The sequence below is a fragment of the Myotis myotis genome, unplaced genomic scaffold, assembly GCF_014108235.1.
Source record: "Myotis myotis isolate mMyoMyo1 unplaced genomic scaffold, mMyoMyo1.p scaffold_m19_p_1, whole genome shotgun sequence".
Classification (NCBI taxonomy): Eukaryota; Metazoa; Chordata; class Mammalia; order Chiroptera; family Vespertilionidae; genus Myotis; species Myotis myotis.
In genome coordinates, this window is record NW_023416313.1 from 194,850,560 (window position 1) to 194,867,785 (window position 17,226).

At 45.2% G+C, this 17,226-nt stretch overlaps 1 protein-coding gene across 1 annotated transcript in view; it reads right to left on the minus strand.

Moving 5' to 3' along the window:
• Positions 1 to 950: 950 nt before the first annotated feature.
• The window catches only part of GPHB5 (glycoprotein hormone subunit beta 5), a 30,725-nt gene continuing 14,449 nt past the window's right edge, over positions 951 to 17,226 (minus strand). Inside the window, exons 2-4 of the mRNA XM_036309363.1 lie at positions 9,174 to 9,322; positions 5,853 to 8,549; positions 951 to 2,965 (exon numbers count right to left, since the gene is read on the minus strand). Of these exons, the coding sequence (XP_036165256.1) occupies positions 2,777 to 2,965; positions 5,853 to 6,242 (579 nt within the window). The 5' untranslated portion in view covers positions 6,243 to 8,549; positions 9,174 to 9,322 and the 3' untranslated portion in view covers positions 951 to 2,776. The remainder of the gene's footprint in view (positions 2,966 to 5,852; positions 8,550 to 9,173; positions 9,323 to 17,226) is intronic.

The window sequence follows — 17,226 nt, forward strand, 5'->3', positions numbered from 1 at the left end:
AATAAAAAGGGTCCTGCTTACGGCCAGAAAGCTATACAATGCAGCAATATTTATAGCTTTATTTCCCAAACACGGTGCCTTGCACAAAATTAGAGTTCATAAATATTTGTGGCAGTGAGGGGAGTGGGAGAGAGGAGGAGAAAGGAAAGGTGAAGAGAGACATTTGAAAGGATTTGAGTTGAGCACTGACAGAGATGGTCTCCTCCTGTTAATTGATAACTTTTCTGATTACAATGTGTGTTTACTGTGGAAGTGTTTGAACACCACGGACTAGGAACAGCCCCAGGGACCCTGCAGATCGGAGGCCCCTGGCTGCCAGGCGCTCTGCTGCCGGTACAGCAATTACGCTGCTTACGGCCACGTATCAGACTGATCTGTTATTCCAGAACCCCGTTCCCTTCCCCTGACACTGGGAAGCTCGGTTTCAGGGCAGTTTCTCCTGCCATCACCCCGTCTACAAAGGACCGCCACGATCCAGCTTCCCATGACGCCCGCGCCCCTCACCTGTGCATCCCTTGTACGGCCTTATTTAAGAGCGTGTCCACAGGACCCGCCAGGTGAACATAGCCCCTGCTTCCCAGGAGGCCGGCGTCTATGGAGTGGGTCAATGGGCTCCCTCACTCCCTGCCTTCCAGTTTGATTCGGCAGGAGATCCAGGCATGGAGCAGAGTGAGGTGGGGTGTGTGCCAGCCTCCCTCCCCACCAGGCCTCAGTTTGGTGATGGCTGCATCTTCCTATGCATCCCTCTCCTACAGTTCTCTTTGGGGTCTGACAGTCACTTCCCCTTCTTGTTCCTTTACCCGTGGTCGGCAAACTGCAGCTCAAGAGCCACATGCGGCTCTTTGGCCCCTTGAGTGTGGCTCTTCCTAAGCCTTAGGACTACCCTATTAAGTTAATAACAATGTACCTACCTATGTAGTTTAAGTTTAAAAAATTTGGCTCTCAAAAGAAATTTCAATCGTTGTACTGTTGATATTTGGCTCTGTTGACCAATGAGTTTGCTGACCACTGCTTTAGCTAGGGCTGCCCGTTGCTTCTAAACAAGTGTTTAGAAGTGCTTCACAGCCCTTGTTGGTTTCCCTAACTCTGCTCAAACTCTCCTCAATGTCCCACTGCAGTGTGTCATTTGTTTACTGCCAGGGCCCTTACTGATGAATTTCTCAAATTCTGGCCAGCCATAACCTCTGCCTCGTCACCCTAAGTTTCCTGAAGAAGCAGCCCTTTCTCTCAAAAAGTCCAGAGGGACATGCCCAGGGATGGGTTGAGAACGTGTGAGTGGCGCTACCCGGTATTATCCCCTGTCACCGCCCACCGTCTGTGCAGAGGCCCCAGGCACTCAACTACTTGTCATGCTACGGTTGACTTTCTTGCCGCCCAAAACAGACCTGCACTGAAGAGTGGGGTGGATTTTGCTCCCAGATGTCTGCTTCAGCATCCCAATCCCTGACCATCTTCCCAACTTTTGCTTTCCTGGGGACTCCTTGATTTCCCCACTCAGAGAGGACTCCTGGCTCCCAGCGGTGATGCGTCAGGGATAGAAACTTCAGGGACTCGCGCTACCCAGCCGGCTCTGTGTGTTCCTTCCTAAACACGACATCCTACATGAAGGTACAAGGAACCTCATGGTTCATTTTAAAGAGGGTTTGTTATTGTTGTCCCAGGTGTATTAAAAACTATTTTGGAAAGTTCTCATCAATTCAAAAGACAGAAGACAGGCTTTATTTGCAGTAATAAGATTCTTACGGCATATTGTGGAAAAGGAACAAGGTCAATTTCAACCCCCAAAATGTCAGAATTAAAGACACTTGCAAAGCACTGGAGTTTTAAAAAGAGCCAGAGAACCAGCTGCCAGAGGCTATAGAGAGGCCAACAGCTACACAATCACGTTCCCCAAGCCAGCAACGCAGTCTTACCCCTTACAAACATTTTTTCTGAGTTTAAAAGAAATTACAATTTCAATTTCAAATAGGCTAAATGGGAAAGAATATTTGTGGTTCATCATTTGGGGCATAGCTTTGGGAGAGCATCCCATGAGTCTAAAAACATGAGTTTAATTTTGTAAGTTTTTAAGTGCAAATGACAGCTGCCATTCCCTATTGTTTCAGAGAACTTTTATTGAAAAGGAGCCTCTTTATTAAGGACCTTGAGGGGACTTAGGGAATTTTGCTTGAAAAAAAAAAATCACCCAAATCCAGATTCCTTTCCTTTTGAGCTACCATTTCCCTACCTGCTTTAATAATTGCCCAGTTCCCAGGAGAGGGAGGACTTTCTCTAAGGAAGCTTGCAGGGGGATTTGGGGTGGAGGCAGGGGGCTAAAGCAGTGGTTTATTGATTTCTGGCCCTTTCGTCATAAATCTATTGGAGGCCAGTCATTAAGGAGGACATGAGAATTTAAAGACTTCCTAGCCTCATTTCCTAATTACGCCCACTGCATTGAAACCACTGGCGTGTTATAAACCCACGATGGTGCTATACAAATTATGTCCTGAGCTTCAAGGTAGAGGAAAATTAATTTGCAGGTGTATGAACCGGAGAACTTATTCTAGTGAAGGCACAGATGTGGCTTTGCATTTTGTTAGCTGTGTGCTGCCTCTGGGCCTGGTGCCTGAGCTGAACCCAAGGGAGACAGGCAACCTCCTCCACAGTGTGGTCCAAATTAAACAGTCCTCGAATCCAGGGGTCATCGCTGCTGGTGCTGCTGGTGCTGCTGGTGCTGCCCGTGCCGGTGGGTCTGCGAGGTTCCAGGCTGCCACCCGTGCTGCAGGCCACGCCAGCGTCAGATGGTCTCGCACTCGGTGGTGGCCGTGGAGCAGGCCCCGCAGTCACAGCGGACGGCCACGGGATAGGTGTAGAAAGGGTCAACCCCCGGGGCACAGTTGGGCAGCTTGACGGTCACTTGTTTGGTCTCGTTGTAGGTACAGACTCGATGGTGGGCTTCGATGTAGGGGGGCTCCAGAATGGGCTTCTGTCCCCACAGGTAGAAAACAGGGAGCCATTAGAACAGCGCTTTTCAACCGAGGTGCCGCAAGAATGTTTTACACATGCGATACCTGACTATTTAGTCAGGGCCCTGGCCTCTTTTCCCTTAGATCAGCGGTTCTCAACCTGTGGGTTGCCAACCTGTGGATCGCGACCCCTTTGGGGGTCGAACGACCCTTTCACAGGGGTCGCCTAAGACCATCAGAAAACACATATATAATTACATAATGTTTTAGTGATTGATCACTATGCTTTAATTATGTTCAATTTGTAACAATGAAAATACATCCTGCATATCAGATATTTATATTACGATTCATAACAGTAGCAAAATTACAGTTATGAAATAGCAATGAAAATAATTTTATGGTTGGGGGTCACCACAACATGAGGAACTGTGTTAAAGGGTCGCGGCATTAGGAAGGTTGAGAACCACTGTAATATGTGTTTCCCAAAGGGGTCGCGACCCACAGGTTGAGAACCACTGCCTTAGATGGTCAAATAAAAGAATGACAACCGCCAACACAACAAGAGCAGGCCGGTATGGGGCAGACTTATACCCCCCAAAAGTTGTGTTTCTCCGGCATCCAAGTTTAATGCATTGTGGTTTTGTTCTGTTTTGGGTTTATTTTTCGCTAAATTTGGAAACCCTAAACCTAGGCCATGAGCAAAGGCTATTTTCAGCAACATTCGACCTTCAAAGTAAATGCAGCCACTTTCTCATCATGAACATCCTATTTTCAGATGTGCTCCCAGTTAAGTTACCAAAAATAAGTGCTTTTTATCTCAGAAATTTTCAGATTGCTGGGAAAGTAAAGCTCATCCTTTTATTTGTTTTCTATAAGTAACCTCCCTTTCACAGCACAATAAAGGCATAAATAAAAGCTAGCAAGCATCAAGGAGAATCCTGTCTCTAATGGCCTTGCTGCTTCCATTTCTCCTGTGACCTCCTGTGGGTGACCATGATCCAATTAAAGACATTCATCAATGAAGAAGAAGAAGAAGAAGAAGAAGAAGAAGAAGAAGAAGAAGAAGAAGAAGAAGAAGAAGACAGAATTGAGGGAAATGGTGGTTTGAGACTTGGGCCCAGAAAGAGCTCCAAAGAGCCCCCAAGTGGAATTGGAGCAGAGGGGTCACCACCAGGCCAAACCCTGAATATGAGAGGGTGTCAAAGTTCCCTGAGAATGTGTGATGTCAAGTCACAGCCACAGTATCCTTAGCAACTACATTTTCATTTGGCTACTAGGTCTCAAGCCCCTAAATGATGCAAAAATAAAGCTAATTTGGTGTTTCATTTAATTCGGAGGTTCATCACCATAACCAATCCCTGTCGTGGGGCCATCGTTTGTCTAAGTGACAGCAGATTGCTGTCCGAGTCCCTGAACAGAAGGACAGCTTTCCTAATGGCAGTGTCCTCTCGTGGCGCCCAAGGGCTTCTAAGTTGGTGTTGATTAAGCTAGAGGATTAACACCATAACTCCAGGGAGAGGTCAATCCCATGTAAATCAACAGGTCTTTATGAATGCCTTATTCGTACATGACTTTGACAAGAGCTGTAAAAGGTGCAAGAATTCATCTATGCCCTGAAAAAACTTCAAATCTGGAGCTGTATTGTGGACAAGGAAGTAAGATGCAAGGCAAGGTAGAGTCATAGGCCGGCCAGGGAGTCAGAAGGCCCCTGGGAAGGAGTCAGCTCTGAAGAAGGGCCTCAGAGAAGAAGTCTGATGATGACAGGTGGGGATGAGAAAGGATACAAAAAGAACTGAAGGTGAGATCTCATGAAGGGTGTTTAATAAAACCTTTAAAAATCAATCTGACAAGGCCAGACCTCAGGCTATGTATAGCTGCTGGGGAAAGAGCCAGGCGTCACATTGCTACAGACCTTGAAAGTTGGGCACTGAATTGGCAGTAGTGGGTGGTCCTTAATGACTTCTGAGCTGGTGACAAGATCAGAGCTGGTCCTTCATTATCACCAATTCAGAGCTCAGGGGGAAGAGTTAGCAGTCACTCGGTGTAATTTGATGGGGTGCCCAACGGCCTTCTTTCTTCTCACCCAGCAAACACATCCTCATCACAGCCCTATAGGGTTCTAACTTTGAGATTTTTATCCCCATTTGAAATGCAATGCTGCTGAAAGGACTGAATATAATTCAATATAAAGGAACTTAATGGTTCTGCCAGTGATAATCCTGAGTGGGTGGGACGGGGGCAGGGCTTTGGGAGAGGCACTGAGGAGGGACTGAGGATCCACCCTCACCCGCTATACAGCTCAGGGCTGTCCCTTGGCTGGCTTCATCACAGCTGGGAGAACACTGTGAGAGTTTTGGTTACATGCTTGGACCAAGAATTTATTCCCACCTTTGCACTACAGGAATAAACATGACTCTGCAGTTACTTATCCCTCAGATTCCTCCATGTGATCTGTAAAGTGGGTAGAATAATAGCACGTCTTAACTTCACAGAGATGATTCCCAAATACACAGATACACGCAAGTAAAATTATTAATTTTACCAATGCATTATTAGAGGGACAAGATCGGGTTTCTTTCAGGTTTTTTGTTTTTTTTTGGAGCACGCCAAATAATTGTGTGAGTTTTTTAATTGATTTCAGAGAGAAGAAGGGAAAGGGAGAGAGAGATAGAAATATCAATGATGAGAATCATTGATCAGCTAACTCCTACACACCCCCTACTGGGGATCGAGCCCACAATCCGGGCATGTGCCCTGACAGGGAATCAAACCTAGACTTCAGGTTCATGGGTCAACACTCAACCACTGAGCCACACCAGCCAGGAAAATAATTGGTATTTTTTTAAACTGCAGGAAAAAGCAGATGCTTAGAAATCAGGCCAAGTGGACCTGCCCTGAACTCACCTCCCAGGTCTCACAGCGGCCCCAGCAGGCATCGGTGGTGATCCGAAGGCCCCTGCAGCCCGGCTTCTTGGCCAGGAAAGTAAACTCCCTGACGGCACAGCCCACAAAGGTGTGCAGGTTCCCGCTGGAGGTGCTGAGGACACAGCAGCAGCCAGCCAGGAGGAGGAGGGCCATGGGGCCGAGGAACAGGTACGCCAGCTTCATGCTGCTCCCGGGAGAGGGAGAGGAAAGAGAGTCTGTTAGCTGATCCAGCTGCCCTCCGTGGGGCAGCCAACGAGGCTGATACCAAAGGGACCCGGCTCTTAGCATTTCAGAAGAAATAAGCCGAGAAATTGCAGGTGCCCACGAACTCCACCACAGGGGACTCACTGACTCCAGTATGGACTCCATGGGCCCAGGTGCTCACTGGACACCCAACCCTCCAGGGGCAACCTCAGGCTTTTCCTTATTATGGCCCAACTGCTGGACTTGCCTTGGGTGTTAAAAAATAAAAATAAAAAATAAAAAGCTGTTCCAATGGTCTCTTCAAAATGAACACAAAATATGAATCACACCCCAAATTATGCATATCCTAATACATGGATACACACACATTCTTTTTCTTCAGAACCACTGTATTTGCTGCCATGTTACATGTTTGCTTAAAATTATATTTTCAGTGTCATGGATGGTTGTGGAATCGAGGTGGGGAGGCAGGTAAATAATAATTGTATGCCCTTCTATATTTTTACTAGCCCAACCCGCCACAAAGCCTGGTCATGCACAGATATTATGAAACCCGCACCTGACTTGGTGGCCCTCTATAACAGCGTGTCCCCTTCACTGCCCGATGCCTCCGCTCTGTGCCTCTGCTGACATGGCACCTCGTTGTGATTCCATTTAAATCCAGATGATGGAAACCTTGGGGGTGCTAACACATAATCCCAGTCTACTGTAAGTCTGTCCTCTCTGCAGCTTGGTCATTTCCTGGGCTCTTTCAGGAGCCAGAATCCCTCCCTCACGCTCGGCCCACTAGACAGAACATACCTGGGTATTAAAGTGAGAGTGGACATTGCACTTATGGAACACCCCCAATTCATTATCACTTAAAACAGGTTGCAGAGTTATTTATTTCCAAACCGGATCTCCCAGCTCCTGCTTCTGACCTGTCACCTTATCAGAGCTCTTTGGACTTCCCCTCGTGAGGAAGGAGGGTACAGAGATGAGATGCACTCACCTGCTCTTGCGGAAGCCAACTCTTCTCTTGAGCTCACACTTGCCCAAGGTCTCAGCAAGTCACAATGGGTGGTAGAAGCTCGCTCTGGGGAAATGTCTCTACCCTCTGTTACTGGGCTGCTTGACTGCTCAAATATATAAGAAAGGTCTTGTCAATCAACACAAAAGAGAGGCAGATCCTTACAGGAACCACTGAACACATCAAAGACCTGGGAGATAAAGCAGGTCTCTATTTTCCAAAACTGATCCACGTAAAGGGTGTTGTTTTGTTTCTTAACATCACCTACTGAAACAGAAAGTTACCTCGGTGGGTGACATAATCCTAGGGAAACAGTCAAAGGTAGTTCACCTAGCTCTCAGGACAACAAATGCATTGGGGCAAGATGGATTAAATTTTCCTTCAAAACAGGAGTCAGTCACTAGTAGCTCATGGCACACTCTTTCCCTTAACTCACAATACAATTCAATACAATGAGAAATAACAAAGCAATAATTCTTCCTGGAAAGAACACTGGATCACGAGCTGAAAGGATGGAAATCGCAGGGAGAAGAATCGTTTTGAAAGTCTTAAAATGAGAGAAGGATTAGATAATATTAATAGCACTTGAAAATGAATCATTTAGGGGGAAAAATACCAAGATGTTCAAAGTGATTTATCGTCCAGCACAGGAATGAATGATGACATTGGATGTCCTCTACATAGTTTTCAGCATTTTTCACATTTTCTTCATTGAGCAGACGTTTGTGATAGAAAATCAATGAATAGTGATACTTTTAAAATTAAAATAAACCAATAAGTATACATTTGTGCTACATATAATGCTATGATTTTTGGTTCTTAAAAGTCTAAACTAAAAATGAAATAGTGTTCTTTATGAGTATGGGACACAGTTTGTATTCAAATCTGCAACAGCAGCATACAAATGGATTGAAAACCTCGTGTTCATGGTATTATTGTTCTGGATGCTCTAAAAAATAAATGAAGCAGACATCATCCTTGCCCTTTAGAGTTTACATATCACTGAAAATAATGATATAGCCAGAGACATTTAGGATGCACATTAAATGGATAAATGATACTAAAATAAGTTAAAGCATTCCCAATTTCTGCAAAATAAAAAGTGTTCTTTAAACAAACATCCTTCTCACTAAATGTTTCATTTTTTTTTTTTGAGACCTATAACAACCCTCAGTGAATCCATCACTGCATCATCAATATACCTATTTCTAGAGTCAGACTATTATAGGGATTTATAGAAAATTGAACGAGCCTGGGAATAAGGGACTTTCTTCAACCCTCCGCCTGTGAGTAGCATGATCAGAACTTGGATGTGATGGGGACAGACTGCTTACCTGGTGTGATCTTCCCAACCTGCTGGGTCTAGAGCCAGCCAGTTGGCGGTGAGCTGTCATCCTGAACTGGGTTTCTCAAGAAAACTGTTCAACCCTTTTAGATTTGACCTGAAACATCCGGACTTGTGTCTGCAATGACACAAGGTAAAGAAAGATAACAAAAGGAGGCCACAAGTACCTTTCTTCTACAGTCATTAACTTCCTTATAATGCAGTTGTGACATCATGCCTTCCCCCCCCCCCGCAGCATGAACATGATAATAATGACAATTTATAGTCACCGAGCAGTTACTAAGTACGGGGCTCCATGAAATCTGCTGTGCTCTTACATGTGTTCCCCACATTTCACAGCAATTCTGTGAATCAGCGGCTATTTCCTCCTTTACCCACTGGGAGACATGGAGGCTCAGCTATTTTGGAATCTGCCTTCGATGACACTGGGGATGGCAGATAGGTTTCCATCCCTGTAACCAACTGGGGTCGGTTGAAAGGTTCTGGCTGGAACCCTGTTAAAAAGGCCTCTGGACCCATTCCCAGTGGAAGGCAGAGGCCCATCAGCCTCGCCGTGGGTATAGAGAAGAGGAACGGTGCATGGAGGCCAATCCTTACTCTAGGCCCTGGCACCTGTCTCTCTACCGGCAGAGCGAGAGGCTGCTGTGAGAGACAAAGGTGCTTGAGGCTCTGATCCCATAGAGCATCGCCACCATAGTCTGTACATCCACCACTTTCCCTTCCACTCCACTGACATTCCTACCTTTAAAGTCACTCTCTTGAGGTAACAAACAAAAGGGTGGGTGATGTCTCCAGGCCCAGGCCCCAGAGAATCTTCTCTCATCCTCTTCCATTATCATCTTCATAAGCATCACTGTCACTTCAGAGGGTGAGTCACAAGATACAGGTTCTCTAGGGGTCAGGGGAGGAAAGAAAGGACATGGGTGAGCAACCATCCTGAGATCGGAAGGAGCAGGACAACAGGGGAGGAATGCGCTCAGGGCCAGTGCCTCAGAGAGATGGTGGGCAGCCGAGGCTGGTCCCGGGAGGGCCACCCCAGGCGACTCTCCTCACTGGCTCGGCCACAGCTTCCTCTGTGACTGCCCTGAGAAAGTCACTTCTCTCCACCTCAGCTGTTTCCTCTGTACCATGATGAATTGGACCCTGTGATCATAAGGTCCTTCCTAGCACCAGAATCTAAAGGTTTGTAAACTATTCTATGACCATAGCAAGCTGAGGGACAATCAGATAGAGAATTCAAAGGCTCATCCTATATAATAAAGAGGTAATATGCAAATTGACCATCACGCCCACCCACAAGATGGCCACCCCCATGTGATCAAAGATGGCCGCCCCCATGTGGAGACAAGATGGCCAGTAGGGAAGGGCAGTTAGGGGCAACCAGGCCAGCAGGGGAGGGCAGTTAGGGGCGACCAGGCCAGCAGGGGAGGGCAGTTAGGGGCAACCAGGCCAGCAGGGGAGGGCAGTTAGGGGTGACCAGGCCAGCAGGGGAGTGGTTAGGGGGTGATCAGGCTGGCAGGCAGAAGTGGTTAGGGGCAATCAGGCAGGCAGGCGAGCGGTTGGGAGCCAGCGGTTCCAGATTGTGAGAGGGATGTCCAACTGCCGGTTTAGCGGGATCGGGCCTAAACCGGCAGTCAGACATCCCCCGAGGGGTCCCAGATTGGAGAGGGTGCAGACCGAGCTGCGGGACCTCCCCTCCCACCCCCTGCATGAATTTGTGCACCGGGCCTCTAGTATTACAATAAAGCCATCCTGATCTGTGTTCAAATCTCAACTCTAACACTTGCCAACTTGTGATCTTGGGATAAGTCTTATAACCCTCTGAGTCTAAGCCTCCCACAAAACTGAAAATGCCACCTTCATAGGGTTCATGGGAAAACTCTATGAAATAATGTCCAAAAATTGCTTATCTCAGTGCTTGATACATGATAAATAGGCAATAAATGTAGTTACTCTTTCTCATCTCATCACCATTGTATGTAACCCTAAGAAATAAAAAGCTGCCAATAAAAAATGTCATGTCTGGCCAGTGTGGTTCAGTGGTTGAGTATTGACCCATGAACCAGGATGTCTCCAGTTCAGTTCCCAGTCAGGGCACATGCCTGGGTTTTGGGCTCGATACCCAGTAGAGGACATGCAGGAGGCAGCTGATCCATTATTCTCTCTCATCATTGATGTTTCAATCATTCTTTTCCTCTCCCTTCCTCTCTCTAAAATCAATTTTTAAAATATTCTTTAAAAAAAAAAATAATGATATCACATGATCTCACTAATTTGTGGAATATAATGAACAACATAAACTGATGAACCAAAATAGAGCCAGAGAAAAAAAATGTTAAAATATAATAGAAGTAACCCTGTTATTTGCAGATTTTTAATATTTCCTACGACTTTTGTGATATTATACTATACTATGTTAGTACAGTTTTGGTAATATTATTATATTTAAAATCTTTTTTCTTGAAATATTAATGTTTATTGCATGAAACATTATTATACTTAAAATCATTTTTCTTGAAATATTAATGTTTATAGCATGTAACATTATTACATTTAAAACAGTTTTTCAAAAAAATAAAAAATAAATAAATAAAACAGTTTTTCTTTCCCTAGCCGGTTTGGCTCAGTGGATAGAGCATTGGCCTGCGGACTGAAGGGTCCCAGGTTCAATTCTGGTCAAGGGCACATGCCTGCATTGCAGGCTTGATCCCCAGTAGGGGGCATGCAGGAGGCAGCCAATCAATGATTCTCTCTCATCATTGATGTTTCTATCTCTCTCTCCTTCTCCCTTCCTCTCTGAAATCAATAAAAATATATTATAAAAATAAATTTTTCTTGAAAATAAAAAAATAATCTATACTAATAAAAGGGTAATATGCTAATTAGACTGGGTTGACTGGACATCTTCCGGTCATCCTGCCTTCCTTCCAGACAAAGCCACAGTGGCAGGGGGCCAAGGCAGAGGTGGTTAGGGGTGATCAGGCTGGCAGGGGAGGGCAGTTAGGGGCAATTAGGCAGGCAGGCAGAGGGGTGCAGGGGTGGGCAAACTTTTTGACTCGAGGGTCACAATGGGTTCTTAAACTGGACTGGAGGGCCGGAACAAAAGCATGGATGGAGTGTTTGTGTGAACTAATATAAATTCAAAGTAAACATCATTACATAAAAGGGTACGGTCTTTTTTTTCAATAGTTTTATTCATTTCAAACGGGCCGGATCCGGCCTGAGGGCCGTAGTTTGCCCACGGCTGGGTTAGGGGCAATCAGGCAGGCAGGCAGGTGAGCAATTAGGAGCCAGCAATCCTGGATTTCGAGAGGGATCCCAGATTGGAGAGGGTGCAGGCCAGGCTGAGGAACTCCCCCGCTCCTATGCACGAATTTTGTGCACTGGGCCTCTAGTAATAATAATAATAATAATAATAATAATAATAATAAACAAAAAACATGTCACACCACTAGCTATTAGGCATTTCCTGATATCAAATTTATTAAATGTGGGAAAATGTGTCTGAGAATAGAGGAAGCAAAATCTTTGGGGGTGATGAGACCTCATCAGGGTTCTGAAACCGGAAGACTGGGCACCAAGCAAAGTCAGCTTGTGGGGCTCTGATCAGACACTGAAATTAACATGTTTTTCAGTAGGGGTAAAAAGGCTGAAGTGTTAGATTTAATTGTTAAGTTATAAATCACACTATGGGGGGTGTAGGGTTTACCATAGTAGCAAAATTCAATATATTAATAATCTTCGTGACTGCTTCCAAACAATTTCAGTTCTGACCAAGAATGGAGTCAAACTAACTGAGCCAATCATCACGCCCTGAGAACCCTCTCTGGTCCACAGACCCTAAAGGGAGGACCCAGAGAACGAAGCCATTGGCTGCATCCCTTACAATGAGTGCTCTCCTGAGAGTTGAGAAAAGATGTGCTTGCTCCCCTATAGTTTTCCCCATTGTCCTCTCAGAATACACAATGTTCTGTCCAAGGGTCAAATTAATCAGCATTATGCCACCTGTGCCTGAATAAAAAAGCCACAAATGAAGCTACATGTCTCAAGGAAGTAATACAATTAATGATTTTCCAAAACCACATATAAGAAAGGTTAGCCTTGGATTTTAAAAAGTTGTATGTTGCTTGTAATATCCCTTAATGACAGAGGGGGAAATACTAGGATTACAAATGAAGATGAATGGCGAAGTCTTGGAAGAAATTATTTTACTGAAAGTCATTTCTTCCTTTCGCAGCCCTGGGTATCTGTGGGACAGCTCCTCATTTTGACTTAAAGAGATAGCATTTGCTAGATGATAGTACAGTTGCTATGGTGACTTTTTGTTAACAATACTAAAAATAATGAAGCCTGTGTCTGATTTACTAGGACAAGTTAAGCCTTCCTCCACAGCTGTCTGAATGAAGTAGCTGTCAATTGTCACAGATTTATATCAAATTAAGGGCACACAGTTAGGCACTGAAGTGGAATGTTTTTATTTCCGCCTGACTCTTCCACTTTTGAATGTCATAGCTTTGCAGGGCATGGCAGACACATGCCTAATAGAGAGGAACAGAGAGGAGCTTAATGAGTCACAAAGACGCATTCTTTATTTCAAGTGCATCCTGTGTTCTCATTGGAATGGGTCCACAAAGCTGCTGGGTCCCCAAATCCTTCATTTGTAATTCCCCAGGCAGTCGCACAGACAAGGCCAAGGTTGTTGTTAGCTAAGCTACGAAGCAACCACGCCTCATTTGTTAACAAAGTTATTGGCTTTGTTCCAGAAACGTATTCCTAGGATTACGGCCCCAGAGTGCGTGCGTGTGTCTGCGTGCGCCCATGCTTGTGCCTGGGTGAAGGAGCAAGGTGGTAGGAGGGTGCAGAGGAGACTAGGAGATCTGTTCCACTCCCCAGAGTATTCATTACATAATTTAACACATGTTTATTAAGCAACTGCTGTGTGCCAGGCACTGTCTAGCACTGGAGTCACTAGATTAATTTAAAAACAATAAAAAGATGACACAGGGAGGCGTGGGGATAGAATAGCTAACAATTGACAATAATGATAGATTTCTTTCTTTCTTCTCTATCTTTTCTTTGTCACGTCTTTCTTCTTTTTGTCCTTCCATGTTTTATTGAGTGTTACCATATGTCAGATATATGCCAAGTACACATGATGCCAATGTGAATAGAGCTAAGACCTGCCCTCAAAGAGTCAATAGTCTAGTGTGGAAGATTAATATACCAACATGCATATGACCCAGAAATTGCACTCTCAGGCATTTATCCCAAGGAAATGGAAATGTATGTTCATACGAGAACCTGTATGACACAAATGTTCATAGCAGCCTTATTCACACCACCACTACACTCACCAGCCGTGAGCCTGGCTTCTGGCTTAGCAGTGCTCCCCCTGTGGGAGCGCACTGACCACCAGGGGGAAGCTCCTGCATTGAGTTCTGCCCCCTCGTGGTCAGTGCATGACATAGTGACCGGTCGTTCTGCCATTCAGTCGATTTGCATATTAGCCTTTTATTAATTGGACTAGAAGCAACTCACGTGTCCTTCAACAGGTGAATGGTTCAAAACCTGTGGCACATCCATAGCATGGACTACTACTCGGCAGTAAAAAGGAATGAGCACACACCAACTTGGATGAATTTCCAGAGAATCGTGCTGACTGAAAAAAGCCAGTCCCAAAAAGTTACATTCTGTATTATCCAGTTACACAAATTTTTGCAATGACAAAATTATAGAAATGGAGAACAGACTAGTGGTTGCTTGGGTAGGAAGGAAGTGGGTGTGGTCATATAGCGGCAACATGAAGGATTTTTTGTGGTGATGGAAATGGTCTGTCTCTTGACTGTGGTGGTGGATACATGAACAAAAGATGTCATAAAATTGCATAGAAGTAAAATACACACACATGAATATAAGTAGAACTGGGTAAAGCTAAATAAGATGGGTGATTGGATCCATGTCAATACCCTGGTTGTGATAGTGTGCTGTAGTTTTAACTATAAAAAACATTGAGGGAAAATGAATAAAAGGTACATGAATGTCTCTGCATTATATCTTACAACTGTATATGAATCTACAATTATCTCAAAATATGTTTGATTTAAAAACAAATCAATATTTTACTTAGGGGATGGGCGATGTGGGTGAAGGTGGTCAAAAAGTTCAGACTTATAAGATAAACTAGAGGCCTGGTGCATGATATTCATGCACTGGAGGGGGGTCCCTCAGCCCCGCCTGCGCCCTCTCACAGTCCAGGACTCCTGGGGGGATGTCTGCCAAGGGGTCCTTAGCACTGCCGCAGAGGCAAGAGAAGCTCCTGCCACCACTGCTACACTCACCAGCCGTGAGCCCGGCTTCTGGCTGAGCAGCACTCTGCTCCCCCTGTGGGAGCACACTGACCACCAGGGGGCAGCTCCTGCATTGAGTGTCTGCCCCCTCGTGGTCAGTGCGTGTCATAGCAACCGGTCATTCCACCATTTGGTTGATTTGCATATTAGCCTTTTATTATATAGGATAAGTCCAGGGGATGTAATCTTCAGCATGGTGGCTGCAATTAATACTGCATAGTGTATCTTTGAAAGTTGCTAAGAGAGTAAATCTTAAAATTTCTCAACACAGGAAAAAAATCAAATTTGTCCACCTAAAACTAATACAATATGATATATCAGTTATATCTCCATTTCTAAGTGATAATATAGTTATTGTTAGGTATTAAGATAAATAAGATTATTTTTAAGCATTACTGTTAAGAAACTGAATTAAAACAACTAGAAACTTAAAAATAAATCAATCAATATAACATTAGATGGATAAGTGCTCTCATAAAATGAAGGTAGGATGCTATGAGAGGGTAGGTGATGGGGTGTTGTCAAAAGAAACTTCCTACAGAGGTGACTTCCATGAGTTGGGAGAGGACTCATTCCAGGCAGCGGAATCTACACATGGACTCTACTGTTGGAATTCAGAGCAGAAGCATTGTCTTATTCACCCCTATTTCTCCAATGCCTAGAACACTGCCTGGCTCAGAGTTAATTATCAAAACCTGTTTTGTTGAATGAATAACTAAAGACATAGAAGAGGGTGTGGTGAGTTTTGGAAGCTACAGAAGTCGTCATGGTTGAGCACAGAAAAATGTCCAGGAAGAGAGACAGGGATGTCAGACAGGTACTATGAAGGTTTCTGTCTTTATTTTAACGTAAAGTGGGAGCCAAGTTTGTGTTTAGAAAGACCCTGTGGGCATGGTGAGGAGATAGATTAGAGCAAAGATGCCAGCTGTGGGGTTGCAGTGGTGATCCAGGTGAGTACTTTAGTCACAACCTCAGATCTTGGAAGCCCTTCAGAAAAAGTCCTATGTCCAAAACAGGGGTGTCCAGTAAAAATGAAATTCAAGCCACATATGCAATTTCCAATTTTCTAGTAGCCACATTAAGAAAGTAGAAGAAGCCTGACCGGAGTAGGGTAAGTGGTTGAACATCAACCTATGAACCAGGAGGTCACAGTTCAATTCCTAGTCAAGGCACATGCACGGGTTGCTGACTCAATCCCCTTTGGGAGGTGTGCAGGAGGCAGTCAGTCAATGATTCATCATTGATGTTTATATCTCTCTCTCCCTCTCCCATCCTCTCTGAAATCAATAAAGAAATATTTTTTTAAAGTAGAAGAAAACATGTGAGATTAATTTTAATAATTAATTCCAGTGTGATAAGTGCTAGAAATAAAACATTATATTTAGCTTAATATTATCCAAAATGTTTATATCTTAACAAGTAACCAATTTAAAACATCCTACCTAATAATAGACAAACATGGTAATTAACCATACCTCTGCTACACTTCCCATTGGCTAATCAGGGTGATATGCAAATTAACTGCCAACCAAGATGGCGGCTGGCAGCTGAAGCGAACATGAGGCTTAGTTGCCCTGGCGATGGAGGAAGCCAAGGTTCCCCGCCTGCTGCGCCTGGCTCTGAGCCTGAAAGCAACAGCTCCGAAATGCAACTATGTTTCAATTATAGAAGCAAAACAAACCCCAGAGACCTGCTTTCAGACAGCTGGCATAGGAGCTGGAGCTGCAACAAAGTTTCAATTACAGAAGGTAAATAAATACTAGAACAAAAAAAGAAAAAGAAAAAAAGGAGAGACTGGGAGCTTCAGTTGCAGGCTTGACCTGCTTGAAAACAGCCCTCAGCCCCTCATCCAGGCTGGCCAGGCAACCCAGTGGGGACCCCCACCCTGAAGGTGGTGCGAACAACCTGAAAAAGCCATCACCCCCTCATCCAGGCTGGCCAGGCACCCCAGTGGGGACCCCCACCCTAAAGGGGGTGCGGGCAGCCTGAAAACAGCCATCAGCCCCTCACCCAGGCTGGCCAGGCACCCAAGCGGGACAGCCACCCTGATCCGGTACACCATGCAGGGCAAACCAGCCAGCCCCCACCCGTGCGCCAGGCCTCTATCCTATACAGTAAAAGGGTAATATGCAAACTGACCCTAACAGCAGAAAGACTGGGAATGACTGGTCACTATGACACACTCAATGCAGGAGCTGCCCCCTGGTGGTCAGTGTGCTCCCACATGGAGGAGCTCTGCTCAGCCACAAGCCAGGCTGATGGCTGCCAGTACAGCAGTGGTGGTGGGAGCCTCTCCTGCCTCCTCAGCAGCGCTAAGGATGTCCGACTGCAGCTTAGGTCTGCTCCCCGCTGGCAAGTGGACATCCCCCGAGGGCTGCTGGGCTGCCAGAGGAATGTCTGATTGCCAGCTTAGGCCCAATCCCCAGGGGAGCAGGCCTCAACCAGCAG